This window comes from Hemitrygon akajei, chromosome 4 (assembly GCF_048418815.1).
Source record: "Hemitrygon akajei chromosome 4, sHemAka1.3, whole genome shotgun sequence".
Taxonomy (NCBI): domain Eukaryota; kingdom Metazoa; phylum Chordata; class Chondrichthyes; order Myliobatiformes; family Dasyatidae; genus Hemitrygon; species Hemitrygon akajei.
In genome coordinates, this window is record NC_133127.1 from 1756980 (window position 1) to 1778140 (window position 21161).

The following is a 21161-nucleotide window of genomic DNA, read 5'->3' on the forward strand; positions in this document are numbered from 1 at the left end:
TGTTAATGCCCCTCCTCCCCTTCTTACCCCATCCTTTATTTATTTATTTATTTATTTATTTATTTTTCCTTTTCTCTCTGTCCCTCTCACAATCACTCCTTGCTTGCTCTCCAGCTCCTCTGGTGTCCCCTCCTCCTTTCTTCCTCCCTAGACCTCCTGTCCCATGATCCTCTCCCTTCTCCAGCTCTGTATCCCTTTTGCCAAAAATCAACTTTCCAGCTCTTAGCTTCATCCCTCCCTCTCCTGTCTTCTCCTATCATTTGAGATCTCCCCATCTCCCTCCAACTTTCAAATTTCTTACCATCTTTTCTTTCAGTTAGTCCTGACGAAGGGTCTCAGCCTGAAACGTCGACTGTACCTCTTCCTATAGATGCTGCCTGGCCTGCTGCATTCCACCAGCATTTTGTGTGTGTTCCCACAATACTCCAAATTTGGCGTCAACATACAACCTCACCATAACATCCCAACTCCTAGACTCAATACTTTGATTTATGAATGCCAGGATGTCTAAAGCCTTCTTTACAACCCTGTCTACCTGTGACGCCACTTTCAGGGAATTATGTATCTGAACTCCCAGATCCCTTTGTTCCTCCGCACTCCTCAGTGCCTTACTACTTAGTGTGTATGTCCTACCTTAATTTGTCCTTCCAAAATGCAACACCTCACACTTGTCTGCATTAAATTCCATCTGCCATTTTCTGGCCCATTTTTCCAGTTGGTCCAGATCCCTCTGCAAGCTTTGAAAGCCTTCCTCATTGTCCACAACACCTCCAATCTTAGTGTCATCAGCAAACTTGCTGATCCAATTTACCACATTATCATCTAGATCATTGATCTAGACAACAAACAACAATGGTCCCAGCACAGATCCCTGAGGCACACCACTAGTCACAGGCCTCCAATCTGAGAAGCAATCATCCAGTACCACTCTCTGTCTTCTCCCACACAGCCAATTCTGAATCCAGTTTACAACCTCTCCATGGATGCCTAGTGTCTGAACCTTCTGAACCAACCTCCAATGTGGGACCTTGTCAAAGGCCTTACTAAAGTCCATGTAGACAACATCCACAGCCTTTCCCTCATCTGTTTTCTTGGTAACCTCCTCAAAAAACTCTACAAGTTTCGTTAAACGCGATCTACCATGCACAAAGCCATGCTGACTATCCTTAATCAGCACTTGGCTGTCAAAATACTTGTATATCCGATCTCTCAGAACACCTTCCAATGTATGGCATCTGTTAGTCTCATAAGATCATGGATCCGCGCCTAGAAAGTCTTCTCCAGGGCACAGGCCTGGGCAAGGTTGTATGGAAGACCGGCTGTTGCCCAAGCAGCAAGTCTCCCTCTCCACGCCACCAATGTTATCCAAGGGAAGGGCAAGGACCGATACAGCTTGGCACCAGTGTCGTCGCAGGAGTTGCCAGAGCGAGGTTGAAGACAACGTCAGACTGTCTTAGGGACTCCAGCTCCAGATTTGTCCTCAGGGTTTACTCCCGAAGCCTTTCCCATGAGTGGGTATGGCCACAAGGCAGCGGAGGTTTGAAATCAGAGTTTTCCCTCTCTCAGATGGACTGCCTTCCCAGGCTGATAAGCTCCATCTCCCCTACACCTTCCAATAATTTACTTACTACTGATGTCAGGCTCACTGGCCTGTAATCACCAGGTTTTCTTCTGGAGCCGTTTTTCAACAACGGAACAACATGAGCTACCCTCCAATCCTCCAGCACTGCACCCGTGGCTAAGGACATTTTAATTATTTCTGCCAGGGCCCCTGCAATTTCTACACTAGTCTCTCTCAAGGTCCAAGGAAATATCATGTCAGGCCCGGGGGATTTATCTACCTTTATTCACTGTAAGACAGCAAGCATCTCCTCCTCTTTAATCTCTATATGTTCCATGACACTACTGCTTGTTTCCCTTCCTTCCATATACGCTATGCCAGTTTCCTGAGTAAATACTGATGCAAAAAAACTGTCTTAAGATGTCCCCCATCTCGTGAGGCTCCACACATAGACGACCACTCTGTTCTTCTGGGGACCAATTTTGTCCCTTACTATCCCTTTACTCTTAATATACTTGTAGAAACCCTTGGGGTTTACCTTCACATTTTCTGCCAAAGCAACCTCATGTCTTCTTTTTGCTTTCCTGAATTCATCCTTTAGTATTTTCTTACATTTTCTATACTCTTCAAGTACCTCATTTGTTCCTTGTTACCTATACCTGCTATACACCTCTCTCTTTTTTTTAACCAGATCGCCAATATCCCTTGAAAAGCAAGGTTCCCTATGCCTGTTAATTTTGCCTTTAATCCTGGCAGGAACATGCAAACTCTGAATTCTCAAAATTTCGCCTTTGAAGGCCTTCCACTTACTGAACACATCCTTGCCAGAAAACAACTTATCCCAATCCACTCTTCCTAGATCCTTTCGCATTTCCACAAAATTGGCCCTTCTCCAATTTAGAACCTCAACTCAAGTACCAGACCTATTCTTATCCATAATTAACTTGAAACTAATGACATTATGGTCACTGGACCCAAAATGTTCGCCTACACATACTTCTGTCAGCTGGCCTGTCTGGTTTCCTAATAGGAGATCAAGTATTGCATCCTCTCTCATAGGAACCTCTATATATTGACTTAGAAAACTTTCCTGAACACATCTGACAAACTCCAAGCCATCTAGCCCTTTCACGGTGTGGGAGTCCCAGTCAATACATGGAAAGTTAAAATCCCCTACTCCTAGAACTTTCTGTTTCTTACATCAGTCTGCTCTCTCTCTCTACAGATTTGCTCCTCCAATTCTCTCTGATTATTGCACTTTGGTGGCAAGAACAGGAAGGCAGATTACTATCTAAATGGAGTCAAGTTAGGAAAAGGGGAAGTACAACAAGATCTAGGTGTTCTTGTACATCAGTCAATGAAAGCAAGCATGCAGGTACAGCAGGCAGTGAAGAAAGCTAATGGCATGCTGGCTTTTATAACAAGAGGAATTGAGTATAGGAGTAAAAAGGTCCTTCTGCAGCTGTACAGGGCTCTGGTAAGGCCCCACCTGGAGTATTGTGTGCAGTTTTGGTCTCCAAATTTGAGGAAGGACATTCTTGCTATTGAGGGAGTGCAGCGTAGGTTCACAAGGTTAATTCCTGGAATGGCAGGACTGTCATATGTTGAAAGATTGGAGCAACTGGGCTTGTATACACTGGAATTTAGGATGAGAGGGGATCTGATTGAAACATATAAGATTATTAAGGGATTGGACACACTGGAGGCAGGAAGCATATTCCCGCTGATGGGTGAGTCCAGAACTAGAGGCCACTGTTTAAGAATAAGGGGTAGGCCATTTAGAACTGAGATACGGAAAAACTTTTTCACCCAGAGAGTGGTGGATATGTGGAATGCTCTGCCCCAGAAGGCAGTGGAGGCCAAGTCTCTGGATGCATTCAAGAGAGAGTTAGATAGAGCTCTTATAGATAGCGGGGTCAAGGGATATGGGGAGAGGGCAGGAACAGATAGGCACAGTAGAGGACAAATTTCAATATAATAATAAATTATGTAGATGTCAGTCTAGACTCTGGGTATTGAGGAGTCTGATGGCTTGGGGGAAGAAACTGTTGCAGTCTGGCCGTGAGAGCCCAAATGCTTTGGTACCTTTTCCCAGATGGCAGGAGGAAGAAGAGTTTGTATGAGGGGTGCGTGGGGTCCTTCATAATGCTGTTTGCTTTGCGGATGCAGCGTGTAGTGTAAATGTCCGTGATGGCAGGAAGAGAGACCCCAATGATCTTCTCAGCTGACCTCACTATCCGCTGCAGGGTCTTGCGACCCGAGGTGGTGCAATTTCCGAATGAGGCAGTGATGCAGCTGCTCAGGATGCTCTCCATACAACCCCTGTAGAATGTGATGAGGATGAGGGGTGGGAGATGGACTTTCCTCAGCCTTTGCAGAAAGTAGAGACACTGAAGGGCTTTCTTTGCTGTGGAGCTGGTGTTGAGGGACCAGGTGAGATTCTCTGCCAGGTGAACACCAAGAAATTTGGTGCTGTTAATGATCTCTACTGAGGAGCCGTCGATGTTCAGCGGGGAGTAACCACTGACCTCTGTTGTTTATGGGTAAGTTAATATTCCTCTTCACCTCTGTGTGTTGCACAGATGGATGTGGTCTTAATGGAAGCAAATGGAATTAGTGTGGAGGGAAGTCGGTGGGCCATAGGATGTGTTTCTCTCCCATTGAACTCTGAACGGTGTTCATTGGAGGTGTAACACTGCACAAGTTCACCTGAAGCGAGTGCACGTGCTGTGTGAGTGATCGCAGTGCGGTGGCTTCTCGGGAATGAGCTAGACGAGTAACTGAGAGACGTTATTGATTCTTTTGCTGTTGGGTCTCTGGACAACAGCATGACCTCTTCCTTTGTTCCCACAGACAGTGAGAGGATAACAGAGGGACTCCCCAGGGATGCGGGGTGAGTGTCCAGTGTGTCCATGGGGACATCAGCACGTGCTGGCGGAGGGTGTGAGCAGACGGAACAGGAGCCGGACACCCAGTGAAAGGTGCTTCGGACACAGGAGCCAGAGCACAGGACTGGTCCAGACGAAGTTCTTGTGGTAGCAGAGACATGTGGGCTGAAGGGTCTTTTCTGAATAACACTGTGGTGGGGTGAGCAGTCTGGGCACATGTGAGCACCATAGCAACATGTATCACTACATGGAATGGAAATTGCAGTTATAGACAGCAAGGCTCCACAATGGTTGTCAAAACTGCCCAATGCTTCACGGGCACCAGACTACCCACCACCAAGGACACACATACAGAACGGTGCCGAAAAGGGCCAGAAACATCATGAAGGATCCCACCCTCCCTGCTCATGGACTGTTTGTTCCACTCCCATCAGGGAGGAGGTAACACATCACCCACTCCAAGACCATCAGACTCAAAAACAGTTACTTCCCCCAAGCAGTGAGGCTGATTAACACCCCCACCAACTAATCACTCACTGCACCCCCTCACACCACCACTACTTCATAATTTCCTGTCAGAGCCACCATACGTACAGACACTCCAGTGCCAAGCATCACTCTATGGACATACAATCAATCCATGTATATAGGCTGTTGTATGTATTGATATTTATTATTTCGTTCTCCTTACACTTGTGTATAGGAAATTACCTTAAACAATCTCAGATTTTTAATGTCAAACAGGCACCTCCTAGCCCATGGATGGTTTGATGGGCAGAATGGCCCTCCCCTGTCTCTGAGCACCAGGATCCAAGGATTGGGACTTCTCGCTTCAGGGGAGGTGGTTGCTGCGGTCACAGGACAGTCCAGCTGCCCTGTGTGGGTGGGACTCAATGCACCCGGGACCTCCTGCGCACAGTCCCCCTCCCCCTGGGTCCACGCCCACCCGCGGGCCGGCGGCTCAGCTGGAAGTCACAGATGGTCGGCCGTCTGTCGTAACTGACGGAGCAGGTCTGGGTGGATGTGATGAACCCCCCAGCTTTCACTGTCACCTCGTAACGGCCGGGGTTCAACAGTCGCCAGTAGTCACCGCCAGCAGCTGTGGACAGCAGGGGAAGGTTCAGCAGCTGGGCACCACACGACCCCTCCCCAGATACCGTACCACCCACCCCCCTCACCAACGCCTCCCCAGATACCGTACCACCCACCCCCCTCAACAACCCCTCCCCAGATACCATCACACCCACCCCCCTCAACAACCCCTCCCCAGATACCGTACCACCCACCCCCCTCAACAACCCCTCCCCAGATACCATACCACCCACCCCCCTCAACAACCCCTCCCCAGATACCATCACACCCACCCCCCTCAACAACCCCTCCCCAGATACCGTACCACCCACCCCCCTCAACAACCCCTCCCCAGATACCATCACACCCACCCCCCTCAACAACCCCTCCCCAGATACCATACCACCCACCCCCTTCACCAACCCCTCCCCAGATACCATCACACCCACCCCTCACCAAACCCTCCCCAGATACCATCACACCCACCCCCCTCAACAACCCCTCCCCAAATACCATCACACCCACCCCCCTCAACAACCCCTCCCCAGATACCGTACCACCCACCCCCCCTCACCAACGCCTCCCCAGATACCGTACCACCCACCCCCCTCAACAACCCCTCCCCAGATACCATACCACCCACCCCCCTCAACAACCCCTCCCCAGATACCATACCACCCACCCCCCTCAACAACCCCTCCCCAGATACCGTACCACCCAGCCCCCTCAACAACCCCTCCCCAGATACCATCACACCCACCCCCTCCCCAGATACCATACCACCCACCCCCTTCACCAACCCCTCCCCAACCATCACACCCACCCCTCACCAAACCCTCCCCAGATACCATCACACCCACCCCCCTCAACAACCCCTCCCCAAATACCATCACACCCACCCCCCTCAACAACCCCTCCCCAGATACCATACCACCCACCCCCTCACCAACCCCTCCCCAGATACCATCACACCCACCCCCCTCACCAACCCCTCCCCAGATACCGTACCACCCACCCCTTCACCACCCACCCCCCTCATCAACCCCTCCCCAGATACCATCACACCCACCCCCCTCAACAACCCCTCCCGAGACACCATCACACCCACCCCCCCTCACCAACCCCTCCCCAGATACCATCATACCCACCCCCCTCAACAACCCCTCCCCAGATACCATCACACCCACCCCCTCCCCAGATACCATACCACCCACCCCCTTCACCAACCCCTCCCCAGATACCATCACACCCACCCCTCACCAAACCCTCCCCAGATACCATCACACCCACCCCCCTCAACAACCCCTCCCCAAATACCATCACACCCACCCCCCTCAACAACCCCTCCCCAGATACCATACCACCCACCCCCTCACCAACCCCTCCCCAGATACCATCACACCCACCCCCCTCACCAACCCCTCCCCAGATACCGTACCACCCACCCCCCTCATCAACCCCTCCCCAGATACCATCACACCCACCCCCCTCAACAACCCCTCCCGAGACACCATCACACCCACCCCCCTCACCAACCCCTCCCCAGATACCATCACACCAATCCCCCTCACCAGATACCGTACCACCCACCTCTCTCACCAACCCCTCCCCAGATACTATCATACCCACCCCCTCACCAACCCTCCCCGGATACCGTATCAGCCATCCCCTCACCAACCCCTCCGCAGATACCATCACACCCACCCCCTCACCAGATACCGTACCACCCATCCCCTCACCAACCCTCCCCAGATACCGTACCACCCATCCCCTCACCAACCCTCCCCAGATACCGTACCACCCATCCCCTCACCAACCCTCCCCAGATACCGTACCACCCATCCCCTCACCAACCCCTCCCCAGATACCGTACCACCCATCCCCTCACCAACCCTCCCCAGATACCGTACCACCCATCCCCTCACCAACCCTCCCCAGATACCGTACCACCCATCCCCTCACCAATCCTCCCCAGATACCGTACCACCCATCCCCTCACCAACCCCTCCCCAGATACCATACCACCCACCCCTTTATTTCGGAGAAGGACTTCTGAGAATCGGAGCAAGAGTGAGGTGGAAGCCATTTTGAATTTTACCGGTTTTCATCGGAATTGAGAGAGGCGGGACTGCGCAGGCGTGTGACGTCGGGCAGTGAAGTGCGGGAGATTTAAAAGGTCAGAAAATCCTGATTCGGGTTTATTTCGGAGAAGGACTTCTAAGAATCGGAGCAAGAGTGAGGTGGAAGCCATTTTGAATTTTACCGGTTTTCATCGGAGTTGAGAGAGGCGGGACTGTGCAGGCGTGTGACATCGGGCAGCGTCGTTGCGGGCAGTGGAGTGAGCCGGGAGTAGAGTGGAGGCCTAAGGGCTTTGGCTCAACGGGCTTCGGCGGAACCGGGCGAGGCGAGGAAGACCGGAACTGCAGAGCTCTCTCAGCTAGTTGCTTGGTAAGTATTGGTAAGTAGTCCTGCTTCCTTTTACACTTATAACTTTAAAAGTATTGTCAAATAGTGTGATAGTTAGCTGTATTGGGGCAAAGGGTTCTTGCATAACTAATACTAGTACATTAAATTAACTATATAGCATGGAGCAGGTGATGTGTTACTGCTGCGAGATGTGGGAACCGGTAGACCCCATTGAGGGACACGGCGACTACATTTGCAGCAAGTGTTTGTTGCTCGAGGAACTCCAGCTTCATATTGATGAGCTGCAGTCCGAGCTTCAGACACTGTGACACATCAGGGAGGGGGAGAGTTACCTGGACTCTGTGTACCAGGAGATAGCCACACCTAATAGATTAACTAATGTAGATTGCAGTCAAGCACAGGATGGTGTGGCTATGAGTGAGGCAAGTAGGGGAATCCAGGAGGTAGGGCTGGAGGAGATGCAGGCCTTGCTCTTGTCCAACAGATTTGAGGCTTTAACTCCCTGTGAGGGCAGGAGCGGGGACTGTGGGGAGGATGAGCAACCTGCCCATAGCACCGTGGAGTGGGGGGCCATTCCAGAGGGGGGAGTCAATAGAAATGTTGTAGTAATAGGGGACAGTATCGTCAGGGGGATAGATAGGGTTCTCTGCAACCGAGAGCGAGAGTCCCGAAGGCTATGTTGCCCGCCTGGTGCCAGGGTTAAGGACATCTCTTCTGGGCTGGAGAGAAACTTGCAGTGGGAGGGGGAGGATCCAGTTGTCTTAGTACACGTCGGTACTAATGGCATAGATAGGACAAGGAAGAAGGTTCTGTTACAGGAATATGAGCAGCTAGGGGTCAAATTAAAAAACAGAACCTCAAGGGTAATAATCTCTGGATTATTACCTGAGCCACGAGCAAATTTGGCTAGGTTAAATAAAATTAGGGAGTTAAACGCGTGGCTCAAAGACTGGTGTGGGAGAAGTGGGTTTTGCTTCTTGGGACACTGGCACCAGTACTGGGACAGGAGAGAACTGTTCTGGAGGGACGGGCTTCACCTGAACCGGGCTGGGGTTAGTGTCCTGGCGAATCATATAACTAGGGCTGCAGAGAGGTCTTTAAACTAACTAGTGGGGGGGAGGATTCTAGAGAGCAAATAATTAAAAAGACAATGGAGAAGGTAATGGATGTAGGTAAAAGTGGAGGAATAAAAAGACAGAGTGTGTCAGGAGGGGAAAGATTGTTCGGAGATAAGCGTAAAGTTGTACAAAAGGAAAAGGTAGGAAATAAGTGTCAAACATATTTGAAAGTCCTTTATTTGAATGCACGTAGTATTAGGAATAAAATTGATGAGTTGACGGTACAAATAATTACGTATGGTTATGATATTGTGGCAATTACGGAAACATGGCTGCAGGGTGACCAGGACTGGGAATTAAACATACAAGGGTATTCGACAATTAGGAGAGACAGGCAAGAAGGAAAAGGAGGTGGGGTGGCTATGTTAATAAAGCAAGAAATCACTGCAATAAAGCGAAATGATATTGGCTCAAAGGATCAGGATAACGAAACAATTTGAGTAGAAATAAGAAATAGTAAAGGGAAAAAAAGCAGTGGTGGGAGTAGTCTATAGGCCTCCAAACAGCTGTAACTCAGTTGGTCGGAGCATAAATCAGGAAATAGTTGGGGCTTGTAATAAGGGAACAGCTATAATTATGGGGGATTTTAACTTTCATATTGACTGGACTAATCAAGTCGGATACGGCAGCCTTGAAGAAGAGTTTATTGAGTGTATTCGGGATGGATTCCTTGAACAATACGTTACTGAGCCGACAAGGGGGCAAGCAGTCTTAGATCTGGTCCTGTGTAATGAGACAGGACTAATAAAAAATGCCCTAGTAAAGGATCCCCTTGGAATGAGTGACCATAACATGGTCGAATTCCATATTCAATTAGAGGATGAGAGGGTTGGATCTCAAACAAGTGTACTGAGCTTAAATAAAGGAGACTATGATGGTATGAGAGCGGAATTGCTTAAGATGGATTAGGAAAATAGATTAAAGGGTAGATCGGTACTTGATCAGTGGTGTATATTTAAGGAGTTATTTTACAACTATCAAGAAAAATATATTCCACTGAAGAAAAAAGGGTGTAAAAGAAAAAATAGTTATCCGTGGCTAAGTAAAGAAATAAAGCAAAGTATATGACTAAAAAGAAAGTTATATAAGGTAGCTAAATCTAGTGGGAAGATTGAAGATTGAGAAGCTTTTAAAGATCAGCAGCAAATAACAAAAAGATTGATTAAGAAGGGGAAGATAGATTATGAAAGTAAATTGGCGAAAAACATAAAAGCAGATAGTAAGAGTTTTTATAGTTACATAAAAAGAAAAAGGGTGGCTAAAGTAAATGTTGGTCCCCTAGAAGATGAGACCGGGAAATTAATGGTAGGGGACATGGAGATGGCGGAAACGCTGAACAAATATTTTGTATCAGTTTTTACAGTAGAGGACACTCAAAATATCCCAACACTGGATAAACAGGGGGCTCTAGGGGGAGAGAAGCTAACTACGATTCAAATCACCAAGGAAATGGTACTTGATAAATTAATGGGACTGAAGGTGGATAAATCCCCTGGACCAGATGGCTTGCATCCTAGGGTCTTAAGGGAAGTGGCGGTCGGGATTGTGGATGCATTAGTGATAATTTTTCAAAACTCGCTGGACTCGGCAATGGTCCCGGCAGATTGGAAAAATGCTAATGTAACTCCTTTATTTAAAAAGGGCAATAGACAGAAGGCTGGGAATTATAGGCCAGTTAGTCTAACATCTGTGGTTGGCAAAATGTTGGAATTGATAATTAAGGAAACAGTAACAGGGCATTTGGATAAACATAGCTTAATAGGACAAAGTCAGCATGGCTTTACAAAAGGGAAGTCATGTTTGACAAATTTGTTGGAGTTCTTTGAGGACATAACATATAGGGTAGATAAAGGGGAACCAGTGGATGTGGTGTATTTGGACTTCCAAAAGGCATTTGACAAGGTGCCACACCAAAGATTATTACTTAAAGTAAAAAATCATGGGATTGGGGATAATATTCTGGCATGGGTGGAGGATTGGCTTTCTAACAGAAAACAGAGAGTTGGGATAAATGGTTTATTCTCAGACTGGCAGTTGGTGACTAGTGGTGTTCCGCAGGGGTCGGTGTTGGGACCCCAACTCTTTACAATCTATACTAATGATTTGGAGAAAGGGACTAAGTGCAACGTATAGAAGTTTGCTGATGACACAAAGATGGGAGGGAGTGTAATGAGTGCGGAGGACATTGAAACCCTGCAGGGGGACATAGATAGGCTGAGTGATTGGGCAGACATTTGGCAGATGAAATATAATACTGACAAGTGTGAGGTCTTGCACTTTGGCAGGAAAAATAATAGAGCAAGTTATTATCTAAATGGAGAGAAACTGGAAAGTGCTTCTGTGCAAAGGGATCTGGGGGTCCTGGTGCAGGAAACACAAAAAGTTAGTATGCAAGTGCAGCAGGTGGTCAAGAAGGCCAATGGAATGCTGGCTTTTATTGCTAGGGGGATAAGAACAGGGAGGTCTTACTGCAGTTGTACCGGGTATTGGTGAGACCACACCTGGAGTACTGCGTGCAGTTCTGGTGTCCATATTTAAGAAAGGACATACTGGCTCTCGAGGCAGTACAGAGAAGGTTCACTAGGTTAATTCCGGGGATGGGTGGGTTGATGAATGATGAGAGGTTGAGTAGATTGGGACTCTACTCATTGGAGTTCCGAAGAATGAGAGGCGATCTTATTGAAACATAAAAGATTGTGAAGGGGCTTGATCGGGTGGATGCGGGGAGAATGTTCCCAATGATGGGTGAAACTAGGACTAGGGGGCATAATCTTAAAATAAGGGGATGCCGTTCCAGGACTGAGATGCGGAGAAATTTCTTCACTCAGAGGGTGGTGGGGCTGTGGAATTTACTGCCCCAGAGAGCTGTGGAAGCTACTACACTCAATAAATTCAAAACGGAGATAGACATTTTCCTGGATAAAAATGGCATTAGGGGATACGGTGAGCGAGCAGGTAAGTGGACATGAGGCTAGGTTTAGATCAGCCATGTGATCTCCTGGACCAGTTTTCGATAGCCTGGATGGGTCGGAGAGGAATTTTCCAGATTTTTTCTCCTCAATTGGCAACTCGGTTTTTTTCCCCCGGGTGATCACATGGGTTTGGGCGGGATGAATAATAAAATAAAATGGGCGGCATGGTGCCCTGTTGGTTGGCACTGTTGCCTTGTGGGATTCGGTGAAAACTAGAGTTAAGATTGGATCAGCCATGATCTTGTTGAATGGCGGAGCAGGCTTGAGGAGCCGATTGGCCTACTCCTGCTCCTATCTCTTATGTTAACCCCTCCCCAGATACCCATCACACCCACCCCCCTTACCAACCCCTCGCCAGATACCGTACCACCCACCCCCCTCACCAACCCCTGGCCAGATACCGTACCACCCACCCCTCTCACCAACCCCTCCCCAGATACCCATCACACCCACCCCCTCACCATCCCCTCCCCAGATACCGTACCACCCACCCCCCTCAACAACCCCTCCCCAGATACCATCACACCCACCCCCCTCACCAACCCTTCCCCAGATACCATCACGCCCACCCCCTCCCCAGATACCGTACCACCCACCCACCTCATCAACCCCTCCCCAGATACCATCACAATCACCCCTCACCAACCCCACCCCAGATACCCATCACACCCACCCCCCTTACCAACCCCTCGCCAGATACCGTACCACCCACCCCCCTCACCAACCCCTGGCCAGATACCGTACCACCCACCCCTCTCACCAACCCCTCCCCAGATACCCATCACACCCACCCCCTCACCATCCCCTCCCCAGATACCGTACCACCCACCCCCCTCAACAACCCCTCCCCAGATACCATCACACCCACCCCCCTCACCAACCCTTCCCCAGATACCATCACGCCCACCCCCTCCCCAGATACCGTACCACCCACCCACCTCTTCAACCCCTCCCCAGATACCATCACAATCACCCCTCACCAACCCCACCCCAGATACCATCATACCCACTCCCCTCACCAATCTCTCCCCAGATACCATTACACCCACCCCCCCCTCACCAACCCCTCCTCTCGTGGTCAGAGTGGACAGAGTCCGAGTGGACGTGGTCAGAGTGGATGTGGTCAGAGTGGACGTGGTCAGAGTGGACAGAGTCCGAGTGGACGTGGTCAGAATGGATGTGGTCAGAGTGGATGTGGTCAGAGTGGACAGAGTCCGAGTGGGCGTGGTCAGAGTAGACAGAGTCAGAGTGGACGTGGTCAGAGTTGACGTGGTCAGAGTGGACAGAGTCCGAGTGCGCGTGGTCAGAGTGGACGTGGTCAGAGTGGACAGAGTCCGAGTGGACGTGGTCCGAGTGGACAGAGTCAGAGTGGACAGAGTCAGAGTGGACGTGGTCAGAGTGGACGTGGTCAGAATGGACGTGGTCAGAGTTGACGTGGTCAGAGTGGACAGAGTCCGAGTGGACGTGGTCAGAGTGGACAGAGTCCGAGTGGACGTGGTCAGAGTGGACGTGGTCAGAATGGACGTGGTCAGAGTGGACAGAGTCCGAGTGCGCATGGTCAGTGTGGAAGTGGTCCGAGTGGACGTGATCAGTGTGGAAGTGGTCCGAGTGGACGTGGCCAGAGTGGACGTGGTCAGAATGGACGTGGTCAGAGTTGACGTGGTCAGAGTTGACGTGGTCAGAGTTGACGTGGTCAGAGTTGACGTGGTCAGAGTGGACGTGGTCAGAATGGACGTGGTCAGAATGGACGTGGTCAGAATGGACGTGGTCAGAGTGGACGTGGTCCGAGTGCGCATGGTCAGAGTGGGTGTGGTCAGAGTGGACGTGGTCAGAGTGGACAGAGTCCGAGTGGACGTGGTCAGAGTAGACATAGTCAGAGTGGACGTGGTCAGAGTGGACAGAGTCCGAGTGCGCATGGTCAGAGTGGGTGTGGTCAGAGTGGACAGAGTCCGAGTGGACGTGGTCAGAGTGGACGTGGTCAGAGTGGACGTGGTCAGAATGGACGTGGTCAGAGTGGACAGAGTCCGAGTGCGCATGGTCAGAGTGGGTGTGGTCAGAGTTGACGTGGTCAGAGTGGACAGAGTCATAGTGGACAGAGTCAGAGTGGACAGAGTCCGAGTGGACGTGGTCAGAGTGGACAGAGTCAGAGTGGACAGAGTCCGAGTGGACGTGGTCAGAGTAGACAGAGTCAGAGTGGACGTGGTCAGAGTTGACGTGGTCAGAGTGGACAGAGTCCGAGTGGACAGAGTCCGAGTGGACGTGGTCAGAGTAGACAGAGTCAGAGTGGACGTGGTCAGAGTTGACGTGGTCAGAGTGGACAGAGTCCGAGTGGACGTGGTCAGAGTGGTGATGTTGAGTCTTTAGCTCTTCGAGGCTTCAGTTTGAGAAAGCAAAGGATAGGAAAACTCAAGGTTTTTTCCTGCTTTTTATCTGCTCAGCAAGGACAGTAGAGATGACAGACCAGATATTTGAATGCTTCTCTTGCGAGATGTGGGAAGGCAGGGACACCTCCAGAGTCCCTGATGACTACAACTGCAAGAAGCTTCGTCTGGCTGAAGCTCAAACAAACCACGTTAAGGAGTTGGAGTTGGAACTGGATGAACTCCAGATCATTCGGGAGGCTGAGGGGGTGATAGATTGGACATATAGACAGGTAGTTACACCCAAGGTGCAGGACACAGGAAACTTGGTGTCTGTCAGGAAGGGGTATGGGGTTAAGAAGCCAGTGCAGAATACCCCTGTGGCCATTCCCCCTCAACAACAGGTATATCAGTTTGGACACTGTCAGGGGAGCGGGGCATGACATAATACAGTATCGTAAATTCACAGTGGTCAGGTCTCTGGCACTGAGTCTGCTTCTGTGACTCAGACAGGAAGGAGGAAGAAGAGGCACACTGTGGTGATAGAGGATTCGTTAGTTGGGGAATGGACAGGAGGTTCTGTGGGTGAGACCAAAATTCCTGGATGGAACATTGCCTCCTGGGAGCCAGAATACTGGATCGTGTCTTAAGTGGGAAGGTGAACAGCCAGAAATCATGGTCCATGTAGGGTTAGGGTATGACAAGGGACGAGGTTCTGCATAGGGATTTCAGTGAGTCAGGTTGTAAGTTAATGAGCAGGACTTCCAAGGTGGTGAACTCAGGATTGCTAAGTGTGCTAGTGAGACCAGAACTAGGCAGATTACACAGTTTAATATGTGGTGAAGGAGTTGGTGTAGGAGGGAGGGTATAAGATTTATGGATCACTGGGCTCTCTTCCAGGGAAGGTGGAACCTGTACAGAAAGGACAGTTTGCACCTGAACTGAAGGGGGACAAATATCCAAGCGAGAAGGTTTGTTAATAAGACACAGGAGCAGAATTAGGCCATTTGGCTTATCGAGTCTGCTCCGCCATTCCATCATGGCCAATCCTTTTTTTTTCTCCTCAACCTCAGTTCCCAACCTTCTCCCCGTAACCTTTGATACCATGTCCAATCAAGATGCCATGTCCTGTCAATCTCCGCCTTAGATACACCCAACAAGCTGGCCTCTGCTGCATGCGGCAACAAATTCCACAAATTCACCACCCTCTGCCTAAAGAAATTTCTTCACATCTCTGTTTTGAAAAGGCACCCCTCTATCCTGAGGCTGTGCCCTCTTGTCCTAGACTCCCCCACCATGGGAAACACCTTTTCCACATCTACTCTGGCTAGGCCTTTCAACACTGGAAAAGGTTCAGTGAGATCCCCCCTCATCCTTCTGAATTCCAGTGAGCACAGACCCAGAATATTGAGCAAGGTGCGACTCGTGCCGAGCTGCAGATATGTCAAGGCAAGACGTATTGTAGGAAAGGTGGATGATAACACGGTAGCTGGTTTACAAACACCAGCAATGTGTAGTGAGGAAAAGGCTGTTGACAGGAGAAACTGCAGTCGACAGGACAAGCAGCAATGTAAAAGGTGGACACAATTAAAAAAGGGTGAATACAGAACTGAAGGTGTTGTATCTGAATATGTGCAGTATATTGGAATAATGCAGATAAACTTGTAGAAGAGTTGCAGATTGGCAGGTATGATTTCCCTGAATCATAGTTGAAAGAAGATTATAGCTGGGAGTTTAATGTCCAAGGACAGGCAGGAAGGCAGAGGGGTGGAGTTGCTCTGATGGTTAAAAGATGAAATCAAATCATTAGAAAGGGGTGACATGGGGACAGAAGGTGTTGAATCATTGTGGGTAGAGCTAAGGAACTGCAAGGGTAAAAAGACCCTGATGGGAGTTGTAGACAGACCCCTAAACAATAGCAAGGATGTGTAATAAGGATACAAATTACAATAGGAGACAGAAAATACATGCCAAAAGGGCAATGTTACAATAATCATGGGGGACTTCAATATGCAGGTAGTTTGGGAAAATCAGGTTGGTACTGGATTCTGTTAGGGGTCACCCTAGTTTGGAAAGAAGTCCAGAAGAGACCCTATGAACTGTGCTGCTATAAGAGAGAGAGAGAGAGAGAGAGAGAGAGAGGCATCCAGCGCAATGAGAGAGAGACAGACAGAAACTGCTTGAAAGAATGATGTTATGGTTCCTCTGCTGGTTGTTTACCTTTCTCCGAGGTCACTTTGCCTGCTTGTAGAGAGCCTGCAGAAAGCGGTGGGCAGAGCAGGTTGATGGACAGCTGGTGTCCAACATGGGGAGATAAAAAGCAGATCCGCTGGGCCACGGACAGGCGCACCGAGACACACCACGAGACACACATGGTGTCGGACACTGAACGAGCTTTGTGCACCCACGTGAAGGTGGGGTTTTGCAGGATCGACTCGGGGAAATCGATCAGTGGCTCACAGTGTGAAAAGGTGCGACCGGTGGGGAATTATTTGTGTGTCCACCTTTGCCTGGGTGATAATTCCACCACTGAAGAATGGTTGTACGTGCTATGGTCACAGTCAGTGACCACAACAGGACTTCGGAAGATAACGGGAAGATCGACGGCAACAGCTCATATATATATATCATTCTCGTTACTCAACTAACTACCTCAAACTGAACTGAACTCTCTTCATCATATCGTAAGACTGTACCCATTTACCCCTGGGTTTGAAAGATCCTAGTTTTGTTCCTATTTCCACACATATATATGTATATCATTGCTAACCTGTTTGATATATTTGCATTTATATTACTGTATTGCTTAGTTACTAATAAACACTATTAGTTTACGTTAATACCAGACTCCAGAGTGTTTTCCATTTCTGCTGGTTCTTTAACCCGGTCACAGGGTACGTGACAATTCCAAGAAGGGGAAATTTCACGTATGTCTACGAGATGACTTTTTAGAACAGCTTATGGTGAGCCACTAGGGGAACAGCTATTCTGGATTGGATGTGATGCAATGAACCAGAATTGAAGAGAGAGCTTAGGGTAAGAGAACCCTCAGGAGAAGAACCCTCATAAGACATAAAGCAGAATTAGGCCATTTAGCCCATCGAGTCTGCTCTGCTATTCCATCACGGCTGATCCTAGATCCCACTCAACCCCATTCACCTGCTTCCTTGCCATATTCTTTGATGCCCTGACCGATCAGGAAATGATCAACTTCCGCTTTAAATGTTCACATGGACCTGGTCTCCACCACAATCTGTGGCAGAGCATTCCACAGATTACCTACTCTCCACTGAAAAAATCCTCCTAAACTCTGTTCTAAAGGGTCGCCCCTTAATTCTGAGGTTGTGTCCTCTAGTTCTGGATACCCCCACTATAGGAAACATCCTTTCCACATCCACCCTATCCAGTCCTTTCAACATTAGGTAGATTTTAATGAGATCCCCTTGCATTCTTCTAAATTCCAGTGACTACAGGCCCAAAGCTGCCAAACGCTCCTCATATGTTAACCCCTTCATTCCCGGAATCATCATCGTGAACCTCCTCTGGACTCTCTCTAATGACAACACATCCTTTTTGAAATATGGGGACCAAAACTGTTGACAATACTCTAAGTACAGAAGGGTAGGGAAAGGAAAAGGTTTGGCAGCATTGATAGAGGATTCTATAGTTAGCAGCTCAGACAGATGATTCTGTGGACGCAGGAAAGAAACTCGGATGGTAGTTTGCCTCCCAGGTGCCAGGGTCCGGGATGTTTCTGATCGTGTCCACAATGTCCTGAAGTGGGAAGGAGAACAGCCAGAGGTCGTGGTACATATTGGTACCAATGACATAGGTAGGAAAAGGGAGGTGGTCCTGAAAGAAGACTACAGGGAGTTAGGGAGGAAGTTGAAAAGCAGGACCTCAAAGGTAGTAATCTCGGGATTACTGCCCATGCCACGTGACCGTGAGTATAGGAATAGATTGAGATGAGGATAAATGTGTGGCTGAATGATTGGAACAGAGCGCAGGGATTCAGATTTCTGGATCATTGGGACCTCTTTTAGGGCAGGTGTGACCTGTACAAAAAGGACGGGTTGCACTTGAATCCCAGGGGGACCAATATCCTGGTGGGGAGGTTTGCTAAGGCTATTGGGGAGAGTTTAAACTAGAATTGCTGGGAGGGGGGGGTGGGAACCGAACTGAAGAGACGGAGGAAGGGGTGGTTGGCTCAGAAATAAAGAAAACTTGCAGGCAGTGTGAGAGGGAGGATAGGCAGGTGATAGAGAAGGGACATGCTCCGACCGAAGGTTTGAGATGTGTCTATTTTAATGCAAGGAGTATTATGAACAAAGCGGCTGAGCTTTGAGCCTGGATCAGCACTTGGAGCTATGATGTTGTGGCCATTACAGAGAATTCGATGGCTCAGGGGCAGGAATGGCTACTTAAAGTGCTGGGTTTTAGATGTTTCAGAAAGGACAGGGAGGGAGGCAAAAGAGGTGGGGGCGTGGCACTGTTGATCAGAGATAGTGTCTTGGCTGCAGAAAAGGAGGACATCATGGAGGGATTGTCTATGGAGTCTCTGTGGGCGGAGGTTAGGAACAGGAAGGGGTCAATAACTCTACTGGGTATTTTTTATAGACCACCCAATAGTACCGGGGATATCGAGGAGCAGATAGGGAGACATTCTGGAAAGGAGTAATAATAACAGGGTTGTTGTGGTGGGAGATGTTTATTTCCCAAATATTGATTGGCATCTCCCTAGAGGGGTTTAGATGGGGTGTAGTTTGTTAGGTGTGTTCAGGAAGGTTTCTTGACACAATATGTAGATGAGCCTACAAGAGGAGAGGCTGTACTTGATCTGGTATTGGGAAATGAACCTGGTCATGTGTCAGGTCTCAGTGAGAGAGCATTTTGGAGATAGTGATCACAATTCTATATCCTTTACCATAGCAGTAGAGAGGGATAGGAACAGACAAGTTAGAAAAGCGTTTAATTGGAGTAAGGGGAAATAAGAGGCTATCAGGCAGGAACTTGGAAGTTTAAATTGGAAACAGATGTTCTCAGGGAAATGTATGGGAGAAATGTGGCAAATGTTCAGGGGATATTTGTGTGGAGTTCTGCATAGGTACGTTCCAATGAGACAGGGAAGTTATAGTAGGGTACAGGAACCATGGTGTACAAAGGCTGTAATAAATCTAGTCAAGAAGAAAAGAAAAGCTTACAAAAGGTTCAGAGAGCTAGGTAATGTTAGAGATCTAGAAACATAGGAACATAGAAAATAGGTGCAGGAGTAGGCCATTCGACCCTTCGAGCCTGCACCGCCATTCAGTACGATCATGACTGATCATCCAACTCAGAACCCTGTACCTGCTTTCTCTCCATACCCCCGACCCCTTTAGCCACAAGGGCCATATCTAACTTCCTCTTAAATATAGCCAATGAACCGGCCTCAACTGTTTCCTGTGCAGAGAATTCCACAGATTCACCACTCTCTGTGTGAAGAAGTTTTTCCTCATCTCGGTCCTAAAAGGCTTCCCCTTTATCCTCAAACTGTGACCCCTCGTTCTGGACTTCCTAAACATCGGAAACAATTTTCCTGCATCTAGCCTGTCCAATCCCTTTAGAATTTTATACATTTCAATAAGATCCCCCCTCAATCTTCTAAATCCCAGTGAGTATAAGCCTAGTCGATCCAGTCTTTCTTTATATGAAAGTCCTGCCATCCCAGGAATCAATCTGGTGAACCTTCTTTTTACTCCCTCTATGGCAAGAATGTCTTTCCTCAGATTAGGGGACCAAAACTGCACACAATACTCCAGCTGTGGTCTCACCAAGGCCTTGTACAACTGCAGTAGAACCTCCCTGCTCCTGTACTCAAATCCTCTTGCTATGAATGCCAACATACCATTTGCCTTTTTCACCGCCTGCTGTACCTGCATGCCCACTTTCAATGACTGGTGTACAATGACACCCAGGTCTTGTTGCACCTCCCCTTTTCCTAATCGGCCACCATTCAGATAATAATCTGTTTTCCTGTGTTACGAATGTGCCACAACTCTGAGGGGCCGAAGGGTACAAAGTAGCCCCCTCCTTTTTGAGAATCGCAAGATCGCTATTAATTCAGGTCTGGGACCCAGGAAATGAGAGAGAGACACGCAGAATCCACAAGGGTTTGGAATGTGTCCTAGCCCCCAGAAAGGTGGAACCATTGATAACGACTATTGTCTCTTGGAGACGGAATTGTGTATTGAGTACTGTACTATTCATTGAAGCCCTCAGGGAATGACCAGAGTGGGCTGGTTGAGGGATTGCATCATCCCAACCTGACTGACATCTGAGACCTCGTGAGTAAGGATAAAAGAGGGTCTGGGGAACAACCCCTTCAGACGCACCAGGAGAGACGCTAGAAATCCCGTGACAGCGTTTAATAGCGACAGCCGGTGGGGGGCTCACGTGCGTCCTTTCCCTTTGCCGGGATTGGGGCCTTACCACGGAAGAACGGCTTTAGCTAAAGGAGAAACCAACACCAACAGAACTCTGGAAGGATCGAAATCATAAAAGGAAAAGCCGGCAAGTTCTAAAAATCTCTCTCTTGACTCCAACCAAAAAGCTGCAGCCTGAATGAACTGAGTGACTTTTATATTTCCATCGGACAATACATTATCCCCTAGACAACGATAGAGCTATTTCTTATTGATTATTATTATACCCGCGCTTTTAGATTTAGTATTGACGTATATTATCTGTATGTTTGCATTGATATTATTTTTGTGTATTTTTATCAA

General features: G+C 48.7%; 1 protein-coding gene across 1 annotated transcript in view; it reads right to left on the minus strand.

The window, feature by feature from the left end:
• Positions 1-5098: 5098 nt before the first annotated feature.
• LOC140726061 (inactive carboxypeptidase-like protein X2) overlaps positions 5099-21161 on the minus strand; it is a 144003-nt gene continuing 127940 nt past the window's right edge. The window contains 1 exon segment of the mRNA XM_073041974.1: positions 5099-5548. Within this exon segment, the coding sequence (XP_072898075.1) occupies positions 5340-5548 (209 nt within the window). The 3' untranslated portion in view covers positions 5099-5339.